This window comes from Epinephelus lanceolatus, chromosome 1 (genome assembly GCF_041903045.1).
Source record: "Epinephelus lanceolatus isolate andai-2023 chromosome 1, ASM4190304v1, whole genome shotgun sequence".
Classification (NCBI taxonomy): domain Eukaryota; kingdom Metazoa; phylum Chordata; class Actinopteri; order Perciformes; family Serranidae; genus Epinephelus; species Epinephelus lanceolatus.
This window is the reverse complement of record NC_135734.1, coordinates 20,180,174-20,205,226: the sequence shown is the minus strand read 5'-3', so window position 1 is coordinate 20,205,226 and position 25,053 is coordinate 20,180,174. Positions and strand designations below refer to the sequence as shown.

The following is a 25,053-nucleotide window of genomic DNA, read 5'->3' as shown; positions in this document are numbered from 1 at the left end:
ACACATCGAGACGAACAACCATTTGCGCTCACATTCACACCTACGGACAATTTAGAGTCACCAAATAACCTGCATGTTTTTGGATTGTGGGAGGAAGCCGGAGTACCTGGAGAACAATGTATGTTAAACATATGTATAATACATGAATTGCTCTGCTAATGCCTCATCTGCACTAGTAATGGAGATATTTGGCAAATGCAAACTGAAAACACATACCAGCCACCATCCTTGAGTTTAGACATTTAAATATGACTGTAAGCATGTTGGTTCAAGTAAAAACAGACAACATTTTAGCTTCCCCCCTTAGCGTGTCAAGTGGTATTATTATTGGTTGGCTGTCGCAAAGTCAGGTGGATAACTTTCCGTTTTTTTTCTATGGTTATTACTTCAGTTGTTCCACTGTCCACCATTTCTGCTACTGAGGATAGTAACTGCAAAGAACTTACAATGACACTCTTTGGTAACTGGGGATAGCTACCGATAGCCACCAGGAAAAACAAAAATGCTATCCACTTCCTGTTTTGGTTGAAATAGTTGAGACCCTTCCTTTGTGCCGTCAATTGAGTCTTCATTTTCTAGGTGGTTCATACTCTGTGGTAGACAGACTTGCATAGAGATAGCGAGGCTTATACACAACCAATCAAAATGCAGATGATGTCATTATTCTACAGCCATTACATTGAACAGTCAATATTTACAACATAATGATAAGTTAACACAAAAAAATCATCTATGTCCACTTTAAGTTTATTGCAAAAAAATATTGTGGTGCAAGTAAAAACACATATTAAAGCCAAAATACTCTTCATCACTGCAAAAGTTCTGTATTTCAAATACAAAGACATACAAGTGTTACATGCCTCCATTCCAGTAACATGTTAGATTATACAAAACAGTTAACGAAAAGAAAAAACAGAGTGAATGTGTTTTATTTTCAATGGAAACAAGTAAGAAACGTGTGTGGTAATGAAGTCTGATAAATCTGTACACAAGTCAGTACATATAGGACATAATAGACGGCATCATGAAGTCTACTCTCTTTGTGACACAATTCTTCACAGACCTCCAGAAGATTTTAATAAACCCCTCTGGGATCAGGAGGAGGCACGTCAGGATTATTCAGCCACATTCTTTGACTACTGTAAGGTTTAGCATTGTGTTATAAATAGTAAAACCGCAGCATCTCTATCATACTTTGCATAAGCTATGAAAGTAGACTGATTTACAGTGCACTATGAATGCCATGTCAGTTACGCATTTTAAAAATGTATCGCCATTTAAGTACAGTACATTCACAGGCACCTTTCCGACCTATTGTTTTAGTGGTAAGATTATAAAAGAATGTCTATTTACAGAGTGGTAATGGATTACAGTGACAGCTGGTATAAAAGGATGTCTGTTGAAACAGTTTCATCTTCAATGCTGACACCAACAGACGGCTTTTCTTGGGTTGCCTCCAAATCTGTAGAAACAAAAGAAGATCTTTAAACTGACTTTTTCTTTCCACAGCAGAACAGTTCATAATTAATGTACACATAATAACTAACTGTTCAAAAACTAGTCGAATTATATACAAGTTTAAGAAAGATGGGTGATGTATATTTGCACTGCACTCACCTTGTAGGTCAAACCTCAGTGGATTTTCCAACACTAGTGGTCTGTACCTGAAAGATTCATAAGGACATTATTAATTTAATATTAATCCCAACAGATGATTAATCATTCATATGAGGAACTTCCCCTTGTAGAAAGAGATTTTTCAGTATAAGGAGAACAGAGACAGTTTGAAGTAGTTTAATTTCTGTTTGCATTAGGTATTTTGTGCTCTTAACCTCTGAGATTAAAGGCTAGTTCACAATACACGATTTTCACCCTGATTTTGCGTCGCGGAGACTATCGTAATCTTTTGAGTGTTCATACCTGGCGACGTGTGTTTCTGTCAGCCAACTGTGTTTCGACCTGTGTGTGCACACCACAAGATTTCTCCACCGAGCCCTCACCGATAGAGCCCCAGATAACACGGTGACGTCACCAAACTACGTGTTTTAACTTGGAGAGGACACATTGTAAAGGCATGGATATTCTACCCAGTATTGAATCAGGCCTGGGTTCAAACACTACGCGCTCCCCGTGATCCTGTGGACGCCGCCATTGTTGTTGTTGCTTGCCGGCTGGCTTGTCAGTGTTGCCAGATCTTGTGAGAAAAACAAGCAACCAGGGCAATGGAAACAAGCCCAAAAGAAGCGACTATCATGCGTTTGAATAACTTATTAGACAGATATATATGGAGAAAGGCGACGTTTAGAGAGCAAATAAGCAACTCCACTTTAGAAACAAGCCCAAAGTCACGGCTAATAAGTGGACCTGGCAAGTGGAAACCCTGCAGCTTGTCCTCCTCACATTTCTTCTGTCCTCCTGCGTGCTGACGTGGGACGTATCCCACCTCTCATTGGCTGATGCTCTTTGTCAGTCGTGTCACACTCCAGTTTTCTAGCATGCCAGATATCCAGTCCCAGTCTCAGACGAGGGGGCGACTCGCTCGTAGGCTTGTTCACATATGAGGACTCGTCGTGGCAGACTATCTGCGACTCACCTCTGACCCAAGGTGGCTCTCAAGATCCTCTGCGACGTCAAAATCATGGTGAAAATCGTGTAATGTGAACTAGGCTTAAGAAAAAATGCATTAGTGCCAAACACTGCAGTTCCTCAACTGGCCACTTGAGGCTGAGTCAATCCCCATAGACTCCCATGTTAAAGTGCCCAACTTTACAGCAATAATAAACATGTTTACAGCCTGGTCTCTATAGCTTATTTCCCTGTTAATGGCAACTGTAAAGGGGATGCATTTCTATATAACCTTTAGCCTATTAATTATTAATTACCTATTAATTGCCTACATAATTAAGCACATGGCTGCATTGAGTGATAGGCAGGTGCCGTTAGTTGACAAGTCACTACCAATGCAACCAACCTTGTTAGGTACTGTAATGAAGCCATGGTGTAACCCTGGATTCACCACATATACGTAGGTGTCGCTATTTTGGTGTGTTTTCAGTTCATGAAGGTTAATTTTAATGTTTAGGTGGCCTAAGATGTCGTGTTCAATGAAACCCTCTGAAAAGTCAGATAGTCAGTTTTTCCAGTTAGCTCATTTTGTTTTAATGGTTATAAACCTTTTTTTGCTAGAAAAAAATTTACATTAGCATTAGCATTATCACAGTTAACATAAATGCACCTTGCTAACCAAGCTAGCAGCTAGCACTAGAGTTATATCCACCCACTTGTTCAAATATGTTCACTTCTGGCTCCAAAAATCCTGTTTGGCGAAAAATGCCAAACTGAGGTTTAAAACAGGAGTCTACAAACCAATGGGTGACATTACAGTGGATACATCCATTATTTTATAGCCTACAGTCTATGATTTTTAACCACATGAACAACTGCTCAAACACTGGTTGTGCACTGTGTACTGCACCTTGCCACAAGGCAGATCCTTGGCCTGGTATTGTGGTTTGGTCTTGGGCTTTGGTGCAACTGGTGGTTGGATTTTTTCTGGGGATCCTGCCAGAGCATTTGGTTTGTGGAAGACCGCAGAGGCTTCAGAGCCGTGAGCAACCACTGCTTCCTTAACAGTGATCACAGAGGCAGAGACCAGGGAGGTTTCCTCTGCCTCTCCTCCAATAGCAGAGTGGTAGCTGTGACTGGAGCTGCTGAAGCCACTCACACTGTCTCCTGATGACTCGGAGCTGTCCACTGGAACAAAGAGAGGGCTTGATTACACACATGATCATTGCATAAATAATAGATGGGTGATTCTAAAATTTCTTAACGGGAAAGCCAAGATTCAAACACTGTGGCAGCAATCAATGTCCCTTCTGATATGTCCTTGGATGCCTTTAAAAAGTATTTGACCTTTGACCTCTGACCTAGTCAGAGGGGAATAAAACCGTAAAAAATATCTTTAGGCTCGAAACATGATACCCAGCAGCCTCAGTGAAGCTGTTCAAGGGCCATCAGTAACACACTGTCATGGCAGTGGGGGGGTTCCTGGGTACAACATTTCATCTAACCCTCTTGTTCATTTGCAATAAATAGTAATCATGTTAGAGTTAAGACCATGTCTGCTGAGTTGTACACAGGAGACTCACACAATAAGTTGTGGCTCCCACTCTCATGGTCCAGGTCATCCTCCTCCAGAGCTCCAGGAGGCGATACATATCCTCCAAGGCCCCCTGCAACTCCCCTCCGCTTTGGCCCACACAGATATCCCACCGGGGACAGGGAACCTCTACCAGAGGAAGAGGAGGAAGACGAACTGCTTCCTGAACCAAGAGATTTTGGCCGACCCCCGGGAAGCCCGTCCTGTGAACCACATGATCCCACAGAGGACAGCACCCTGTTTTCTGCAGAGACCAGGTGAGAATATGTGTTATGAGCAGAAGTGTGATAAGCTGGAAAAAGCCATCACAATATCTACTGACTAAAATTAAAGTGTTGAATAAATAAGTAAACCATTGCTTACCTCTTCCTATCAGTACATAGTTGACGGCTCTGTCGTTGATAGCGGCATCACTGGGCTGGATGTCCATGAAAGGCTTGTTTCCAATACCCATGAACACTCTTTCCTGCATACGGACCTCTACAAAACAAGTGTCAAATCATTTCTTTAACATATTTTAAACTAAAGACATGACAATAAGCACATATAAGTTGAACACAAATCACATGTTGCTGTCACTGACTTTGAAAAGTAAAAAACGATACGCAGTGCAAATGTTAATCTATTCTGAACATCCCAGGCGCTATCACATTAACCTCACACGTTACCATGTGATGTTTTAATGTACAGTGTGTGTATTGTGAGTCATTTCTTTAACCTTACAGCCTTTTTGTGATGTTGTTTGAGGCCACAGCTTGTAATCAGCCTGTAATCTGGGCATCAGTAGTATGTGATCATGTGCTCTGTACCTCTGTTGTGTACTGCCTGCTCCCACAGGATCCGCTCCAGGTCCTTGGTCCAGGCTTCCTTCACCTGCCGGCTGACTGCTTGAAGTGTGTATGTGTCCTGGGTTTTCCTCTTTCTGAACCAGATCTCGAAACACAGGCCACTGTCACCACTGTTCTGGGTCATACCTACATCTGACGTCTAAACAGAAACAAAGATCGTGTAAGATAGTAGTGTAAAATATGGTAAGCACTGTAGTAATTAGGCTTGTGGAGTGGAGTGTTATACAGTGTGTTACAAGGCCTATTAAACTGCTGGATAGTACAGGATGAAATAAATGTTATCTAAGAGGCGGACCAGCCACCTGGAGTACAGTAAGTTTATACAAATGAGGCCATAGCAACAGCACCATTGACCTGGCAGTAGTGGTTAGCCTCTGACTGTTTTGCATAAGGTTGCAGTTCAGGGTTTATCCATGGTGCTAATGGGCTTTATTCTTAGATAGGTGTTAGTCTAATATAATACATGTAATACAAAATAAGGTAAAAGTACTTCAAATTGATTCAATTATTCAATAAAATTGATTCTGCAGCCAGACGTCTCTAAATTACATAAGAAAAATTAAATAGTTCTATGACTGACATATTTAAGGATTCAGTTTTTTATACAAGAGGAAGAATTCACCCTCTAAGTGACTTTTTTACATCAATTACTCATCCTCTGTTACACTGAATTTATGAAAAAAAAAAAAGATTTTTCCAACATGCCTCAATGATGAATGATGAATTCAAAGCATCTGTTAAAAAACTCTCACACAACTTGTGCAGTGTCATCTAAGTCTCATTTATCAAGTGGTTTGCTCAGTTCTTCCCAAACACTTTTGATAAAATTTTACTATTTAAATAACCTCCACATACCAGTCGTGCATCTGGACAAGCATGTGCGTTTGAACTTTGCTTTTGCATACCAACAAGTTGCCAAGGGGCTACTCGTCCGTGAGTTGTTGCTGTTTTGGCGGAAGTGTTTTAAATGCTAAAGTTTAGCAAAAATGTGTTGGAAGTACTGAGTGAAAGACTGGTTAATGAGACTTGGATTTATTTCAATTCATCAAGAATGTTCCTTTTCTGGATTCTTGGTTCACCATAAAGGCATGCATGAATGACATTGTTACCATGAATTCAAGGTGACACAGTAGTTGCTGATATAGCAGTTGATATACAAATGGTAAGTTTGTAGGTGAAGTATTTCTTTAAGTTTAATATGTTGTATAAGGCTAAAAGTCCAAGGTTAATTTACATGTCCAATGCTCCTCTGCATCGAAGTGATTTGGAAATTTCGCTGTTACAAATAATGAAAGCCACATTTCCTCCATAAATCATGAGTAAATGTATGCCAAGCATAAAGTAATCGTCACTTTCTGTGTAAGTATCCGATGTAGGAAGTTTCCTTTCACTAAAGAGGAAGTGGTAGCAGTGGAAAAAAATTCTATTACTCTTATTGCCTAATTTACTGGTTCTATTGATACATCTGAACTTTAGATGAAATTGTGTGTGTAGCAATATCCGTACCTTGAATGACTGCTTGTAGATATATGTTTCATTTCCTACATCCGTCTTTCTGGTCTTGCTAAAGAGAATGAGTTCTTGAAAGAGGAATATGTGGCGTAAACACTTTTTCTTCCTGAATGTAACCAAGAACTCATCCTGGCGTATCAGCTGCCCCTGCTCCTTCAGATTAACCTGCAGAGCACAGAGGGAGAGACTGGCGGTCATGTACTGTGGTTAGCAACAATGCACCAGAAAGGAGAAAGGACTTTAATATTACAGTTCTTATAGAAGTAATACAATCAACCTTTCCTGCTCCATTCCCTCTGTCTCTGCCCTCCAGATATTAGAGCTCCAAACCATCATCTCACACACACAACAACCCCCTTTACATTCCATGGAACAGATGATAAAACTATTATCTTTTCCCTGTGCTCTTTTCATCTATCTTAATCATTCCCATCCCACATTAACCAACACTATTGCACAAATATAAATCACAATGATAAATGTTCTACGGAACATTCTTCCTCACCCACACTGTATGTATCATCCTTACGGATAAATGCCCTAGCCTTGCCTGTACCTGTTATTTTACCCTACCAATGGTGTTGCCCAACGCTGGATGAGATAAGTCATTCTTATCTTATACAGGCTACTATATATGTACAGCATACCTGTGTATGTATGTACTGTATAAAAGACATGGAATCTTCCTTTCTAATAATCTTGCTTGACATTTCAGTGCACAACATAACACAGAAGGTAAAAGAAACAAACTGTCTTACATCACACTGCTGGATGGCGTCCATGGCCAGCAGGTTGTTGCCGTGGCGGAGCTGGAATTGGATGACCTCCAGCGCGGCCTTGACCTCAGCCATCTCTCTGATTTGGCCTGGACCGCACTCCCTCACCATGTCCTGCAGCAGCAGGCTGTACTTACTGATCCGCTGCACAGGCTTCAGCAGGTACGACCACAAGTCCATCTTATCCCCCAGCTTCAGCTGCTTTTGCTGGTGTGTGAGGAGAGGAGACAGAGCACACGGTGAACCTGCAGCAGTGTATGGCCGAAGCTATCAGAGTAATGCTAAGGCTGAGTTGTAAATAATGCTAATGTTAAAGTCCCCCTTCAGACAGGTTTAAAAAAGAAGAAGAAAAAAATACTCTGCCATGATTAATACTTTGTTGCTAATGCTTTTCCCAGATAAAAATAAAAAAAAGACCACCACTGTAAAGACACATCTGTTTAACTGTTTACAGAACACCTCTAACTGCGGTTAGTTATGACTCCTTCTATTATTAATTCTTGATCCATAGAGGTTTTATATTTGTAAAACTCTCCTAGAGGTAAAAAAGCTATTTAAAAATCTATGATGTCATCACAATGTCAAGTCTATGAGCCGAGCAGGAACTTGCAGGCAGGGCCAGCAGGAGAAACACTACTATGCATATTAAGTGGGCTGCATACTGTGGAGACAAGCCCAGAAGCTAGAAACTTTTTTTTTTTGGCATAGCCAGGCGAGCAACTCCATTGGAATGATATGCGCCATATTGTAATCTGGTATCTTATTATTATTATACATCTTTGTTTCTCCCACACTGAAAAATTTTGATTCTGGCGTCGACCTGTACCACAGCTACTTGGACTCACAGATTTATAATAATACCTAGATACCCGATTCCAAGATGGGCTCTTTCCAGCCTTGGCAGGGTGCTAAAACAAAGTGTGGTAATAGGTCTGGCTGTGCAAGACTAGTGCTAATTTGACTGGTGAAAAAGCAGCACACATAAAGACCACTAGCGTTAAAGGAAACATCGGAGAGATTCAGCCAAACACATTCTCACATATTGACGGCTGGTCATGGACTTTCCATTGGACCCATCCACCACCACCCTTCCCGCCCGCCCCAGTCCTACTTTCAGCGCCTTAACTTTCGTCCTAGTCCCGCCGTGTGTCCCCCTAGTTTCCCTCAAACTATAACGACGACCGGCCGCGTATCATGCCGACGTTAAAGGACGCCTTTTTTCGTTGGTTTCTGATGCTGTAAGTCACTGCCCTAGCACTTGATTTTGACGACCTCAGAGTGAGACCGAGCTCTTCAACCATACATGTTTGAGCCTCATTCAGACCCAGATGAGAAATCCGTTGTCACCAAAATCAGCAACTATCAGATGTATCAGAATGGTAAAAGTAGTTAAGATCCTTCATTTGTTTACGTCATTTGTTAGCTTGTTAGCTTGTAGGCTAACTGGCATTGGCTGCTAAGATGGGGTTTTTGGTAGATAGTGGAAAAAAGAGTCCAGTTTACATCCAAAAATTACACACTCAACCATGTTTGCTGTCAAAGTCTGTTCCCCCATCGATATGGGTGCTCATGTCACACAGCGATTTTCTTTGGTATTAGTGATGTGCCTAATCTTGTTTGCTTGGAGTATGTTTTAATCTCAGATTTTAGGGAAGTGCACAGACATCACCCTCCTTAGTAGAGGAATGTGGAAACACCTTTCTCATGACAAACTTTGAAGTCAGTATAGTCAATGTCAGACATTTTAAGGGACATTAAAATAAGATAAATATTTTTTAAGTGGAGGGGGATTTAAAGTGGATGGGAAAGCATCCATCCGGAATAAAATAGTGTAAAGAGATGTAACTGGAATCTTTATTTGGTCATTACTTTTTATTAACCACACTAAGAGCTAGGCTTTAGGGTGTCACTGTGAGAATGTTAACACGCTGACGTTAGCATTTAGCTGAAAGCACTGCTTTACCCAAGCACAGCCTCACAGAGCTTTACACAAAGCCTCTTATCTTGCTGAAATACATTTAAGAAAATCATGATGTGGTTTTGGGAAGAGTAACAAGAGAATAAAGAGCAAAGGGAGGCTGGCAGCGGTCCTCACCTTGAAGAAAGCCTGCCCATGATTGATGAGAAGACTATCAGACTGTGGTTTGTTCTTGCTGTAAAGGGCATACAAGGCAAAGTTCTCTCTCTGAAATAAAAGGGATGAAAAAGAGCATTAGTCATCATCATTATCACCCACAATAAAAACGCATATACTAGTGTACCACACAGTGAAATGCAGACTAAGCTGTACAACATAGTAGATCACAGCTGTGTTAGATGTAGTCCTTATTTCCAGTGAATGTGTTCATTGATATCAACACTAAAGCAGTTGATTCCTCGGAGGCTAAAGACCTAGCATTAGCGGACAGCCAGGAAACATCTGGAAGGGCTTTTGTTGGCAGTTGATTATGTTTAATTATTGCCGTTTTGGTTCAAAACAGAAAACCATGGACCTGACATCACACAGACTCACATCTGCCAAAACCTGGTTACGTCATGGAAACAACAGTTACTCAGGTGCACCCCACTTGCACACTGTAATTCAAACCCAATGCTTTTACTGTCACTAATACACCTACATGTCGTAGGAAACAGCGTCCCACTCTGAAGGGTTCATTCACGCAGCTCTCCAGCTCATCCAGGAAATGATGCCGGTGGAAGTCGTGGAGTTTTTCTAAGTTGCCGAAGATGCTCCCCCTCTGGCCCCTGAGGTCCTGAGGGACGTCGGGCCTCTCCAACTCGGGGAAGTAGTGCTCGCGAACGTAACCCAGAGCCTTCACGTACTCCCTCTCTGTGGACAGCAATTCCTCCATGATCCTCCGCAGTTTCCTGTCCCACACATAGGAAATGGAAGAAATGATTTTATAAAGCTCATAACCAAAGCCAGGTGAGCTTGGGATCATGCTAAGTTTTATATTATTTATTTGTGGATATGACAGTATTGTTTAACTGGAGAACAACTGCGCCATTCATGAATATAACCTATGTAATTTGCCGTAAGGTCCTGGACAGCATTGCACTGAGCTTTAGATTACAGCTGAGGGGAGGGGGTGTTACTTACAAAACATTGCTGCCATTGTCTTCTGTTGCCGTGACTAATGTCTCTGGGGTCCTTGACTCTTTAGGGCTCTGGTGCGAGACTATGCATCCTCCACCCTCCTCTTCATTACTGTCTCTCTTTGACTCACAGCTCAGGTTTCCTGTACATAAACTCTCGTTATGGGAAACTGGGAGATTTTGGACGGGCTGCAGATTCTGTTCCAGTGGCTGTGTTCTGCTCTGACAGTGTTTGTGTCTTACATTCAAAGGTGAAAAGCCGGTGATGCTCTTTATATAAGAGCTCACACACGAGCCCTCGCTCAGGGACCGACCTAAAGGTTGGTGCAATTTAAAATCAGCGCCCCCTTCAACTGAGTACGCGCTCCTCAGATCTGCCTCGCTGTGGTGCCCTCTCGGCCTCCGTTTGTTTTCTGGATGACAGTCAGTGTTTTGGGGGAAAACAGGAGTCATTTTCTCATTTTTAGCTGCTGCTTCAGGTGATTTCTGCATTTGGGATTCTCCATTCTCGATCACTTTCGAGTCGAGTTTTAAATGGTGGTTGAGGCATGCAGCAGTGGTGCTTTCTCCTTCACTTTCTGAAATATTGACTACCTCTTCCTGAGAGGTCAGCTGCAGGGTCTGGGAGCAGTAACCCTCCCCCACCTCAGCCCTTTTCTCCTCCTTTTCCATTCCACCATCATTCCCTTGAGGGTTTGCAGCTGTTGTCTGCTGGATCTGGTCCTTATCTGTGCCTTTCTCCTTCTTTCGCATCTCCTCAAGACGCTGCCTAACTTCTTGGCACTGGACCCAGGCTGCATTCCACACTCTCATCACCCCAGAGGCCCCTGATCCCACAGCACAGGCCTTAGCTTTCAGAGCTTGGAGGTGTGGGGTGGAGAATTCGCCACCTAATCTCTCCTCATACATCTGGAGTGTGCTCAGCGTCTGAGCTGAGTAACACCCCTGCTCTACCTGCTCCAAAAAATGACTGCATTCCTTGGCCAGGGCAGACGCCTAGAGAGGGAGAAAGAAAAGCAAATTTTAGATTTAAAGGTTAACACAAATCAGTCAAAAATATGTGGACAAAGGGAAAGTCAAGAAAGAAAGAGACTTTAATTAGAAATGTCAGATGGTTGGAGCAATGAAAAAACAAACCTGTTGACAGAAGCGGTGCACATGCACCAGTGTGTCCAGTTCTTTGTGCCTCTGCTCTACCCGCAACATAAAATCATCCATATTGGATTTGAAAGTGCTGACCATAGTGAGAAAAACATCTGTTGCAGGACTGGAATCACTCATACCAACAACTCCCTCTGCCTCCGTCACCAGGGTCAAGGCGTATTGTTGTTTCTCCTGTAACGAATGATAAATGAAAACAAATGTATTTTCTCCCCTCATGTCTACACAAGTCCCTATCTACTATTTACTGTTGCCAGTGCAGCCATTTAGATATTTTCAACTTTGGGAAAATGAAAGAAAACTGTTGGTATGTAAACAGAAACACAGACTGCCAAATAAGGGCAACTTTTCTGATTTTTAAAATCCCTTTTGATCCATTGCTAATACCTTGGACTCAGTGAGAAACAAATCAAAGTGCTGCAAGGCCTTTTCAGTGCACACCAGGGTCTCATCTGTTGTGTAAGAGTCCTTCAGTGTCTGTTCGCCGTCTGTACTGAACCACATCGCGGCCTGCAAGACGTAATGTGGAATAACACAATGTTGGTTTACAGCCTGGCAAAATTTTTAGCTGTTTCAACACATATTATAGATTTTAATATTGTGAACTGACTGACAGAAGTGGCAGTACCGTGCTAATTTTGGCCTCCATCTCCCTGAGCCTGAAGAGGAACTCCAGGTGCTGCAGTGACTCATTTGATCTCATTACCAGCGTGTGGAGCTTCTCCTCCACCTGGTTGTACAGACTCGTCACTGACTCCAGAGCATCTCTGCAAAGGATGGTGAAACAAACATTAACAAACTCTGAGACAAATCAAACTTGAATTGCACTGTAATGTATCATTTGTAATTTCAAGTGCGTTATGGGGATAAATGCACTATTGTTAAGTTAAGCTCACCTCAGAAATATACTGGGGTTGTGTATCATTATTATTTGAGTTTTTGCAGAATTGCTGAATATATTATGTAAGTAACATGTTAATTATGGCTGTGAAATGGAGTGCATAATAACTACACATGCCCACATGATTGCCTTGATAAATTGTGGTGCCATACTGCCGTAATTACAAAAAAAAAAAAAAAAAAGTTTTGTATAAATAATGTGTCTATATTATGCTAATTTGAATGTTAACAAATATTCAGGCATGCCTGCATACATAATTCACTCAATGTTAGAATGGTATTTTTTAGACAGAACCATATGGTTATGTACCAGTTGCTGTTTATTTTAGGTTGGACCATTAATTTAAGAATAATAATATCTAATTGCTGCTGTGCATCTATTTGAACCACAGCTTGAAAAGTGAGTTACAGCTGTAAAAATCTGTTTTATACAGTGGAAGAAGTAGTAATCTTCTTCAAAATATGACAAGTGTATATAAAAATATCTAAGTATTATCAGAAAAAATGTACTTGACTATAAAAAATAGGAAATACTCAGTAAGCAGAGTGGCAGTGTTACGTTATTGTATATTATTGATTTGTTAATAATGAAACATTAAAGAGCAGGATGCATTAATGCTGCAGCTGCTTTTTAAATCTGCTGTTTGGTGGTTTAATCAGAAATAATGATCATATAATTAATATGTAAACTCTTAAAGCCTCTGCATACCCATAGTACTGTCACACAGGTTTTTCCATTTATGATGCCTCATTAGGCCTGTTCTCGGGACAGTGTGGGCTTGTACAAACTGCACTTTATTGACATATCCCTCACACACCTGTTAGGGTGGGACAACTTAGCACATTATCACTCATATTAGTACATAGAGTTTGATGACACCATGTAAGTCCCAGCAAGCTCCCACAAACTGACACCTGGGCTGTCTTCATCCCCAGCAAAACAGAAATGTTGAGCTTTATTGGCATGGGGAATATGGGCTTACATTGCAAAAGCAAGAGTGAAACAAAAAACAAGAGCTGTATGTACAATGAGTAAAGATCTACTAGAATTTGGTTTATTAACATGCTGCTGTTTGGGTAACATGTGGGACACACCCATCAAATAAGAGAAAATTTCCCTTAAAGCCCATCGCATACCATTTAACCATGATTTGAGGACACATGTCATTCAACCCATAGCAAAACAGAGCACACGTTTCAGATTGAGCCTGCCCCCCCCCCCCCCCCCCATTAGAGGTCTAATCAGCCAGATTAGGCTTTCATTTGTAACTGTATGTTAAATATAGATTTCAAATAAATGTGGTGATGAGGACAGTGAAAAAATTCTCACTTGCAGACAACAGTTTATTTTAAAATACAACAACAGATCAGTGAAGGTGCAAGACAATGCAGGTGAAAAGAGATTTTAACACCGATTTTAATTTTAACACCGAGCTGTGTTCCTGTGATGTGCAGTATGTCTCTTGGTGTATTAACTGAAGGAGAACGTGAGTAGATTTAAATATTATATGATACCTGTAGTCCTCAGACTGAGGAAATTTGAACTCCTCCCTCCTCATCCTGGCCAGTGCAGCCCCTCCCTCTCTTTGCAGGGTTACCAGTCGAGTGTCTTCCAGCACCTCTTTCATTGAGGCCCTCTGTTCCTGAATGCACTGTTGCACTTCCTGTAGCAGCCACAGCAAACACAAAGTCAGCGTGTCTGCTCTGGTTCAAAATATGCAGTACACTAATTATAGGATGTCACCACTGTGAACGTGTGTATTTTACCTGGGCGGTGTCTATTTTTTTGCTGCCATCCACTTTCTTGATGGCCTTCTGCAACAAGCTGTCTGCACCTCGCAGGTCAGTCATGAAGGAAACCAGTCTCTGAAATAAATCACATTTAAGTTAGTGGAAGTTGAAAAAAAAAATATACATTGTACTGAACCCGAGAGCTTTGAGGTGAAGCGATACTACGTATCTGCCCTCTGCTGCCTACAGAGAGCACCACAGGCAGCACCAACCTGAGGCCAGGAGTACTGAGGTGTGCTTATTAGCTACAAACACAAGACTGCCCTCAGTGTGCCGCTGGCTATGGCTCGGAAAGACCTCAGAGTCCTGGACCTGACTATTAATAAGACATCCCAATCAACACATTACTGCAGCAGGCTGTAAAACTCCTGCATGAGGCAATTCCTGAGGACCTTCTGTATTCTACATCACTGCTTCTGCTTTACAATGTTTTTGGATTGCATGTGTCTACGAATGGCAGGCCATTAGACCACAACGTTCCTACACAGTTTGCTTTAGTTTTAGTGGATGAAGATGAGTCAGAAATGTATCTACAGAGCCACTGTAGATAAATAAATAACTGAACAGCCTACAGCCAATCTCAGCCATGCTAATAATTGCTACAACAGTTCCTCAAGCACTATTTACTAGGTAACAGTAATTAGTAACAACATGTTTTGATTTTATTTTTCTAATTATCTAATCACAGATCGTTTCACAACTTGACTGGGACTTGACTGTTGCCAAGCAGCACATATCAATCCCTGCACACCAGCGTGCTACCTTGTGTAGGTCTACATGTTACCACAGGCCAACCACTTTGTTTCATGTACATTTATCTGTATGTTTCCATTTATTATGCAACCAGGGAAATTAGAGTCTGCTGACAGGATCCAGATGAGTTAACAGATGATCAGACGGTACGTTACGACATCAGCTGATGTCATATGAGCACACCTTGAGGTTAGCAGTCAAGTATCCAGGCGTGTTTTCTTCCATTCAACCTCTTCTGAGGACCATTCATAATTTAACTCAAATATTATCTGTGGAAATATGTTCAACTTTGTGCTGCAAAGTGTGCGACGATGACTGTTAATGTTGGCTAATTAATGTTTAGTGTAATTAACAGTTTAGAGCATGTGTAAAGCAGAGTGATAGATGCAAAGTCCCATAGATGTTGTACTCTATATGTGCACTCATGAAATACCACTTGTCTAACTTGGATGGAACCAGCTGTTATATCACAAACTTTAGCTGCTTCCCTCTGGCCTGTAGTTTAATGCACTAAAGTTGGGTTTGGGATACTTTAATGCTAAAATTCATCATCATTTCCCCATTCCCATTATGCTCTAATGAAATACTGTACATTTGTTATGACCTCTATACTTACATTATAAACACAACCAGCTTGTGGTGTTGGAGCCAGTGTGGGTTGTACTGATCAGTGTTGCATGACAAGCATAAAAAAGTCTGCCCCTTCTTAACAGTCAGTAATTTACACTACAACGAATAATCTAATTAATCACTTAGATAGAACTTTCCCCTTGTGACATCACCCACCCTCCACTCAAAGACCAAAGCTAAACATGCTACTAAAGAACAACAGAGCTGATGAATATCTGGTTTGGGTGTGTGACTAGTCATCCCCAGTGGGTGGACTGCGGCTGAACAGCAGTCTCCTCCAAATCTACGGGAAACTCCACAGTTTATCAAAGTGACTGGGAGACGTGATATCACAGCTGAAAGTGAAAATTTAGTACCTGATGGAACTGCAGCCAGTCAGCGTGACTGTAAGTAAAGGTCCCTCCCAGGTCAGAGGTCAGCTGGGAAGCTTCAACTGTCTTGTTGAGGGCTTTCATAGAAGTCACCATGTCCATCTTATTGAGAAACACAAAGGCAAGGTTAGACAGAAGGTGAAGTGCCACTCATCTGTGGTGTCAAATCAAGAGAACAAAGGAGAACATGGAAGCTGTTTTCATTTCTGACCTGTAACCCTGGCTGTTTTTCAGGTCGAGGACAAGTGTCTTTGTCCACCAGCATCACGGTACTGTGGACGGCATGGAGAGCTTGCTCCTGTAGCAGAAAGTCAAGTTAAAGGATAATGTTAACTTTGGTATTTTTCAACCTGGACCCTATTTTCCCGTGTTTTTGTGTCTAAGTGACCAGTGGGAACAACATTTTTTGAAACTGGTCCAGTATTGAGCAGATGGGCTGCGATGTAACTATTCAAGGCATGTGAGCACCATCAGTGTACGTCCACTAAAAGTGCAAATTTTTACCACAGATAGGCTCGGATTGTTATTCTAAGCAGGGCTGGGCAATAAAAGAATAACAATAATTATCTTGATATAATTTCCTTATCAGAGATAAAATAAATGTTCAGTTAATCCCCAATAGAATCAAACCACCCATATGCTCATGGAGGAGGGAGGTAATGTGCCTTAAACTCCAGTTGCCACCCCTCATTAACCAAAAGAAGAAAAAGGAAAGGAAGTAGTAGCAAGTAGTAGTCGGCTAGTAGCAATCTTAGAAGAAGAAGACAATACTGTCCACTAATGCATACAGCAAATTTGTAGGTGTCTGAAAACATTATGGAAAGGATCCCTACAGAGATAAACCTCTTTGCTAAAGAGTAAGATCCATTTTGTTCAACCAGAAACAGCCGCAAAATCCTCATCGCCAAACCCACCAGACTGCATTTAAAAAAACAGTTATTTTATCATTGTAAATCACACTTCATTCAACAGCAACACCCTCGACAGCAACAAAAAAACTTATAAAAGCTGTCTTGATTCATCTTTACACTGTTCCAACAATCACCACCTCTCATTTGGTTTTAATAACCCTCAGTTCACCCAGTTAGATGTTAGATGTGAAACTTTTCTAGAAAGGATTTTATTTAGCCTTGTATGTTTATAAAGTATGTTGGCTCTCTCCATGCTTAAATTGCTTTGTATTTAAATGGAGTCTGGTGGTAATTTCAGGGCTGCCTCTGGTCAAACAAAAAGCATTTCACTATTTCAAAAAACAAGTATATCTCTGTAGGAATCCTTTCCATAATCTTGTCAGACACTTAGAATAACAATCTGAGCCTGTCAGTGGCAAAAACATGCACTTTTAATGCACATTCATTGACGTGTCCAAATACACTCAGTGGTTACATTACATTAGATTGCACGCAGCTCTTTTGCTCTATCTAAACTACTGAAGTCACTCCTAGAGGACAAAAAATAAGGGCACAGTGCCATGTGTTTTAATTCAGCATAAGTAGCACTAGATATTCTAATGATTTAGATATGAGATGAATGACTGTCACAGCAGCAAAACAAGTGTACTTTTTCATTAACCTTCTTCTTAACTGACATGACACTGAAAGTCAATAGGTTCACAGTGTGAATCACAGTGTATTAGGGCATCTTTTACTGTAAACCTGCTAAAACAAATGGGTATTGCAGCCTCTGGTGCACTTCTTTACTACCACCAAATCATCAACTTGCACAACCTTAAACGAACTTGTGTCACCCAGACACACAATGACTAATCCTGACATCAGTTTCTTTAGCTGTGAATCAAGGAATGTGACAATTTCCACAAGTGTCAGCATTTGATAACAGGGAGTGTGTGAGTGTTTTTGGGTGAGCTCAGGCATTGTTGATTCGGACTTGTGCATGCAGGTTTGTTGTTTTTAACCTGAGCCATCAGCAGAGCTTTGTAGAGGTGAAGTGAAGGAGGCTTCTTCCTGGCATTGATAACCAAAGTCATTCCCAGCTCTCGAACTTCTTTCCTGCCAAAACATTAAATCATGTCAGGGCACATTCAAACATTATCCCTTCGTCACAGTAGTCTTTGTGTGATAAAAGGCTTTTAGGCTTGTTTACTTATTCCACTTTTCAAATCTGTATTTATCTTTATATCTCTCTCTGCCATCCACACCCACACTCTCTCTTCTTCACACATCCTATTCCACACTTTGACGCCTTCACACATCCCTCTTAATGGCCTCTTCTTGGGTTACTGTTGTGTGAGTGAGCCTACATCAGACATGGCTGCTAATTCTAGCAAGGCGCTGCATACCAGACAGTTGGCAGCCAGCCTGGCCATAGACTGTTGTGGTATGGCTCTCTGGTGGGGACAGAGGAAGGCCAAGCTATCTGGTAGAATGGCTTTTTGAACTTCAAAGACTCCATTAAACCCAGAGCAAACAAATAACACTGTTGAAGTGTTCGCAAGTAGACCTTTTGTGGGGGGGGGGGGGGGGGGTACTCAGCACCGGTCACTGCTCCTGATCTGAGCTGATCTTAAAGTATTACACCATGAGGCAGTTACTCAGTTCATAAAGTTGTGATTCTGCATAAAATATATTGTTTTAGTATTTGTAAAAGAGTAACAATATAAAGGTATGACCCATAAGGGATCAATTAGTGTGGTTGTATGAGTAGGGTCATATTACTCAAAACCTGAGCTGGACAATGGAGATATTTTAAAAGGTGTCTGCTGCCCTCTTGTGGTCAGACCTCTTATTATATGCAGTCCAGTAAACTACAGTTTTCCTCTCCTGGGCAACTGAGGAGATTGAGCCTCTCATTTACAGACATTTGGTCTCTTTTGATACAGAGATCATCTTGGCGTGCTGTAAGACAATGGGCCCCTGAGCACAGACATGCAAAGGCTCCACCATCTCTCCTTTATAGGAGCAAGACACAGACTTTATGGTGGTTTTGCCTCTTTTCTTGTTGTTGTTTTGTGTCTCTTTGAAGTTGTTATGCATCTTTTCGACATTTTGATGCTTGTTGCGGTAATTTTTTTGTCTTTTTTGGTAATTTTGTGCTTCTTAAGGGTTGTTTTTCCCCATTTTGTAGTCATTTTGTGTTTTTATTTTCTGTTTCTTTGCATCTCTTTGTGGTCTTTTTATATTTTTATTTACAACCATGGCCCAGAAAAAGGCAAAGGCTCTTGAGAGAAGGGGGTAGGGGCTACAAAAATAAATGTTAAGAGTTAAAAAGACAGCAGCACACATCCAAACATTTCAAAAACACCCACTACTCACATACAATCACAACAAACATTACGTATGACAAAAAGCATTACAAAATAACATGCAGACTAGCACACAAGCCTCGGGCAGGTAGCTAGCAGACAACAGAGTCAGGAAATACAACAACCAAGACAAGAGCAGAAAACACAAGCAGTAAGACAAACAGGCACAGCAAAGCAGCAGCAGCAGCAGCAGCGAGAGAATAAGCATGGGACAAGAGAACGCAGCAGACAGACAAAGGTTAGGGAATATTAGAGGATCAGGACACTGCAGCGTGTATCAGTGAGGATGTCCATGTAAGAGTCCTTGTTCACTGTTTTCAGTACCTTGGTATGGAGTGTAAGTAGAGCAATAATTCACAGACATTTTGGGCTGACACCAGAGGGGACGTCCACTCATTTCTGCCTCCATGGACCTCCACCACTGCCCTGCCTGTCCTGTCCCTGCTTCCTGAGGGTTAACAGGACAGAGGAAAAAAGATAGTGACATATAATTAGTTTTAAATAAGTGTAAGAGGCAGTTTTAGTCAAAGTCAAGGATTTTAAATGACAAATGGCATGACAGCACAGAATAACATTGTCATTTTGAGATACAGAAATGAATGCTCAGACATTAATGTTGTTTATCAAATACCTGGCAAAGTAATGATGCCAAGTTCAAGCAGATCAGCAATGCCTCTCAAACTTGATCCCTCTGTCTGTGGAGACTGAGGAGTGTCACAACTTGCAGAAGGAAGCTCAACTTGTGCAGAGGATGGCCTCTCTATTTTTGAGTTATGGAGTTTTGGGTCTGGTCCATCTGTGGCGGAGGGAGTTTCACTCCTACTTGACTGGGAGTCTGCATGACAGTAAACACAAACATAATTGTCTTCCCACAGAAAAAGCAAAGAGAACCAAATAAATCAAAGTATAATTAGAGCATTGCGAGAGAAAAACTTAGTGTGTGTATTTTGTTTCTCATAACTTGATTTTGTTTAATCCATCAGACTGCGTCTCTTGAGGACGCTCTTCTAAGACTGCACTAATATTTCTTATACACTATCAGCTCGTGCCAATTTTATTTTCAGTCCAGCAACCTTTGCCCTTTTATAACAACAGTAATTATTCAGCTCTTCATCCATAAATCTTAATAGTCCTCTATCGTCATGGATGCAGCTGCACAGCTGTATACAGACAGCCTTTATACATTGGACATGGTCTCTGTAACAAAATGCTGCAGCAGCCCGGCTACTAAGCCTGGCTTTGATTTCAGACATCCTAATTGGCCTCTCCTTAGGGCCAACAAAGCCTCGCCTGTGCTCTCTCTGTTTGCTGCTTTAATAGTCCATGACAAGCATGTCTCCAGTCAAGATCTCAACATGCCCTTCTGAGGGCACGAGGGTGCATGCCAGTGGGTGCAGGGGACACAGAAAGCTCCTTCTTGCATGTTCTGCTGTCTCTCTGCATTAGAGGAATGCTCTGCTCTTTCTTTTTACCCAATGGGTTCAGGCCCTCCCTTTCATCGGGGTGCAGCATGCTATTTCCGTTCACTCCCTCGGTAATTGGAATTTCGTGAGTGTAGCCGCACTGCTGAAGAACTCAGACAGCAGAGGAAGAAGATCACACTCAAGCCTGATCTTCGACCCTTTGAACCCTCTTCCTGAGGAGCCTTTATGATCTCTGCGGAGCGCATTCCCTCAAGCACACAAGGTCACGGTCGAGTTTCAATCAGTCTGTTTAGCGTTAATGTTCAGTGGCCCTGCAAGCGCTGAGCAACAGATCATAATAAACAGCTGTGTGTGCAGTAATAACAATGTACAAACTTTATGTGTGGGTGAATGTGAAAAAGAAGTGAGGACAGAAAAGGACAGGGAAAGACTGTAGCAAAAAAAGTCACTGGAATGTCAGGTGTTTTTCAACCTGGGCCCTGTTTTTCCCATGAACAACAGTTTTTGAAATTGGTCCAGTATTGAGTGAGACCTCTGAACATGGGGCAAAACAGGCTGAAATGTAAACACTCGGAACAATATGCACTGTCAATGTACGTCCACTAAAGGTGTTTGTTTTTCCCACTGACCAACTCGGATTATTATTTTAAGTGTCTGACAACATTATGGAAGGATCCCAACAAATATAATCCTCTTTGTTAAAGAGTAAGAACCCTTTTGTTTACCAGAAACAGCCCTGAAATCGCATTTGCCAAACCCACCAGACTCTATTTAAAGAAACAGTGGTTTTATCATCGTAAAGCACACTTCATTCAAAGTCAACAGAAACAAAATAAAACTGACAAAAGCCATCTCATTTTGTCTTTTCACTGCTCCGACAATCACCAATCTGATGTGGCTAAAATAAAACCTTAATTTACCCGGTTAGATGATTCTAAAGTTAATGTTTATTTAAATGGAGTTTGGTGAGAGTGGCGATTGAGATTTCGGGGCTGTTTCTGGTTCAACATGAAGGATACTTACTCCTAAACAAAAAGGTCTGTCTCTGTAGGGGTCCTTTCCATACTGTTGTCAGACATGTAGAATAATAATCTGAGCCTGTAAGTGACAAGCAGTTTTAGTGGATGTCAACTGATGATGTACAAATGCCCTGAGAGGTTAGATTATAGTCTATTTTGTTGCTGCCAGCTGCAGTCCTCTCACTCAATACTGGACCAATGTCAAAACTGTTGCTCCCATTTGTCACTTAGACATAAAAACATAGAAAAAAGGATCCAGGTTGAGAAATACAGGAGTTACTCTTTAACTTGCCTACTGTGCTTACCTTTTTTAGGGGACTTTAGTCTTTCCAGCTTTAGAGTCACCTGATCCAGCAGTTCACCTTTCTTACACTGCATCATGTTGGTGATTGTTTCGGGGCAGATGTCACTGTGGCTTCTGTTGTTGAGTTTATAGAGAAGCGGACTCCCTTTAGGCGTCTCTGACACAGTGGACAGAGACCTAACCTTAACTTTGTGCTTTCCCGATGGTTTCACAACCTCCACGTTCTGATGTGGTTTAACGTCACCATCTGATCCTGGATTCACACCTACATTATGTCCTAATTGGTGGGAAATAAGTTTCATCTGAACTTTGTGACTGTGGCTCAAACCAGGGGTTGATTTCAAAATCTTGGGTGATTCCTTCATGAGGTTTTCTGACTCAGAACTCTTAGGAAGGTCTTTGAGGTGAGACACAAAGCTTTCAGGTGTTGGCTCACAGCAGTGTCTGAACTGACAGAGCTTGTTACTTATCACAGGCTTATTACAGTGGTTACAAAAGTTTCCAGGTTCACCTCTTTGAGCTTCAAATGCACCCCTGGATCTTAACTCTGCCTCTTCACAGAGACCGACCTCCTCTAGGGCAGCCAGGAGGTCTACACTCCCCCTCTCAAAAGCGACTGGGTTTCTCAGTGCTGCCACATACGAGTCTCTGTACCTGCACTTTAAGTCTTGTTCAGTAAGCTCATGCCCCAGCCTTCTCTGACTGCATGGTGTGCAAGGCTCCTCTGCATACTGAAGGGTGCGTCCACAGGGAACACTGTTCCCAAGTGGCACAGGTGGTGCTGGTCTGACAGGTTTGAACAAAACTGAATTGTGTGGATCTGGATGGCTGCCTCTTTGTTTATCCACAAACTCATTCCCTTTGGCAATATCCACCAGGTCTACATAATCGCCCTCGATCTCCCGATAGTTGCGACTGTCCCAGGTATTAGGAGAGACCAAACCCACAGGCTTAATTAAAGGCCTGGAACATGATTTGGGGGTTCGTCTGTCATGATCCATTTTGACAAGTTTCGAAGAACAGTGCACAGGTCTCAAAGATGCTGGCATCCTTTCTTTTGAAGAAAGAAAAATGGCTTCCACTGGGAGGGTGGAGGAGTTGAAATGGGAAGGAACTGTGACCTGTTTTGGCTCAGGAGGAGCTTCCCTGTAAGTTGGCATGATCTTAGGCTTGTCTAAAAACTCCGGGATGGCGATTTTAGCCCAGGGCAACTTGATTACTCCTTGATCTGTGCAAAGCAAGCAACCTGACAGAGGAGTTCCCTGGCGTCCTTCATTGATTTCCTGCAGCCATTCCTCTGTGAAGATGCAGGGGTAGGAAGTCTCAGGGACGGGGGTCTCCTCCACTTCTCGGCAGCCCTCCTCCAGAAGACTTTTCAGGACAACGCGAGCCGCTTGGTCCCCGAAAGGTTCCACCTGTAGATAGAAGTCTCCAGGGCGCAGCAGCAAAGGGTTCACAGTTGCTAACTGGATGACGGTTTTATCATGGAGACACAGAGGCCAGCCCTCACAGCGGAAAACCACATCAGAGTATCCAGCCTTGGAAAAAAAAGAAGCAAAATTAGTTTTCTGTGTAATCTTGGTTTAATTTGCTCTTCTTAATACAATTCTCTTAATGTCCTATTGATATACTTTTTCAGAATTTTATATAGTTTTTTGTAGTTTTTCATCTGCAGGAATGTGTTTGTCAGAATATAAAATTAAAAAATTACCAGCATAATTTAAAACATTTATGATTTCAAGGACATGTAATACACACACCATGTAAAGAGGTGAGTTATCTCACTTGCATTTTTCCTGCATGTGCGTGTATATACTGTATATTGGTATAATATACAACACAGTACACACAGCTGAGCTGTAGCTTAGAAATTCTATCCTATCAAGGTTTTGTATGCAGTCTTGTTTTCCTAAAATGGCAAAGGTATGTCCTGCTCTACTTTCCCTCTGACTGTCTAGCAGTCATTGCCTTTATTCGTTGAATTGGGTAGGTTTAGGCACGAGTGAAATTGGTTAGGGTCAATATGATATCAGGGTAAGCCAATCAGAGGCAGAGCAAGGTAGAGTAGGGCGGGTCATGCCTTTGCTCTTCAGGGAAAAACATCTTTGCATTTTGTATGAACTTTATGTATGGAAGGCATAGGTATTGCTTTAACCCACCACACCAGACTGTAATTAAATGGAAAGAGAAGAGTGTCAGAGCTCCTGGTCTACAGGGACAATGTCAATGGGACACTCTGAGCCCACGTAATGTAAAAAAAAAAAAAAAATTAATAGTGCAACATTAAAAAAATAACCATTGACATATTGTATATCAGTGACATTATTATGTCTTGCCTTACTCGCATTTGGGTGATACTACATGTGTTCCAAGTTTTGGAGCCACTACCCATACATTTGGAGGCTTGGGGACTGTAAACAGGAAGTATGATGTCAACAGGAAGTCAGTGAGATATGGGCTACAACTTGAGCCCCATCTTTTTTTAGCTTGTTTGATTACATTAAGCAAATTGGCACAATTAAAATTGTACTATTAAATGTTCTTTTATTCAGTGTACCAATGGAGTGTAGATAACTATAGAAAACTGGAGTACTTTGATAATGAAGAAAACTTCAAAAATAAATCTATGGACATTTATTCATGATGGACACTGGAAATAGTGACATCTTAGAAGGGTAAGTCAAACTAAACGTAAAAGTATTTGTGTCATGTTCTTGTGTTTTATTATTGCCACATACTCTAAGAGAGAGGAGGAAAAAGTATTTATACTCACACAGGCTGCCTGCTGGACACTTTCCAGCAGGTGTTTGGCAGGGATGAGGAAGTCCAGCAGGCACTGTAATGCATCACCGTGGTAACGTTCCTCAATGGTGCGAAACAGCTGGCTGAGGACGATGGGTGCTGTGGCCTCGAAAGGCGGGAAGAGGGCCGACAGGGCACCCTGGATGGACGAGTCCAGAGATTCTGGGTTCTGGGGGACAAGAGGAGGTGGTCAGTGAGATGAGGTTTGTGCAGAAACATTATTATTTATAAGACTATGAGACTTT

At 41.7% G+C, this 25,053-nt stretch overlaps 1 protein-coding gene across 1 annotated transcript in view; it reads right to left on the bottom strand.

Moving 5' to 3' along the window:
• Positions 1–734: 734 nt before the first annotated feature.
• The window catches only part of quob (quattro b), a 38,118-nt gene continuing 13,799 nt past the window's right edge, over positions 735–25,053 (bottom strand). The window contains exons 2-24 of the mRNA XM_033627502.2: positions 24,780–24,977; positions 22,008–23,544; positions 19,891–20,094; positions 19,584–19,707; positions 17,913–18,006; positions 16,209–16,295; positions 15,983–16,099; positions 14,220–14,318; positions 13,968–14,116; positions 12,181–12,319; positions 11,940–12,062; positions 11,529–11,726; positions 10,396–11,387; positions 9,914–10,163; positions 9,391–9,480; positions 7,278–7,502; positions 6,514–6,684; positions 4,969–5,146; positions 4,523–4,639; positions 4,149–4,403; positions 3,476–3,753; positions 1,618–1,664; positions 735–1,462 (exon numbers count right to left, since the gene is read on the bottom strand). Coding sequence (XP_033483393.2) covers positions 1,626–1,664; positions 3,476–3,753; positions 4,149–4,403; positions 4,523–4,639; positions 4,969–5,146; positions 6,514–6,684; positions 7,278–7,502; positions 9,391–9,480; positions 9,914–10,163; positions 10,396–11,387; positions 11,529–11,726; positions 11,940–12,062; positions 12,181–12,319; positions 13,968–14,116; positions 14,220–14,318; positions 15,983–16,099; positions 16,209–16,295; positions 17,913–18,006; positions 19,584–19,707; positions 19,891–20,094; positions 22,008–23,544; positions 24,780–24,977 — 5,664 coding nt within the window. The 3' untranslated portion in view covers positions 735–1,462; positions 1,618–1,625. The remainder of the gene's footprint in view (positions 1,463–1,617; positions 1,665–3,475; positions 3,754–4,148; positions 4,404–4,522; positions 4,640–4,968; positions 5,147–6,513; positions 6,685–7,277; positions 7,503–9,390; positions 9,481–9,913; positions 10,164–10,395; positions 11,388–11,528; positions 11,727–11,939; positions 12,063–12,180; positions 12,320–13,967; positions 14,117–14,219; positions 14,319–15,982; positions 16,100–16,208; positions 16,296–17,912; positions 18,007–19,583; positions 19,708–19,890; positions 20,095–22,007; positions 23,545–24,779; positions 24,978–25,053) is intronic.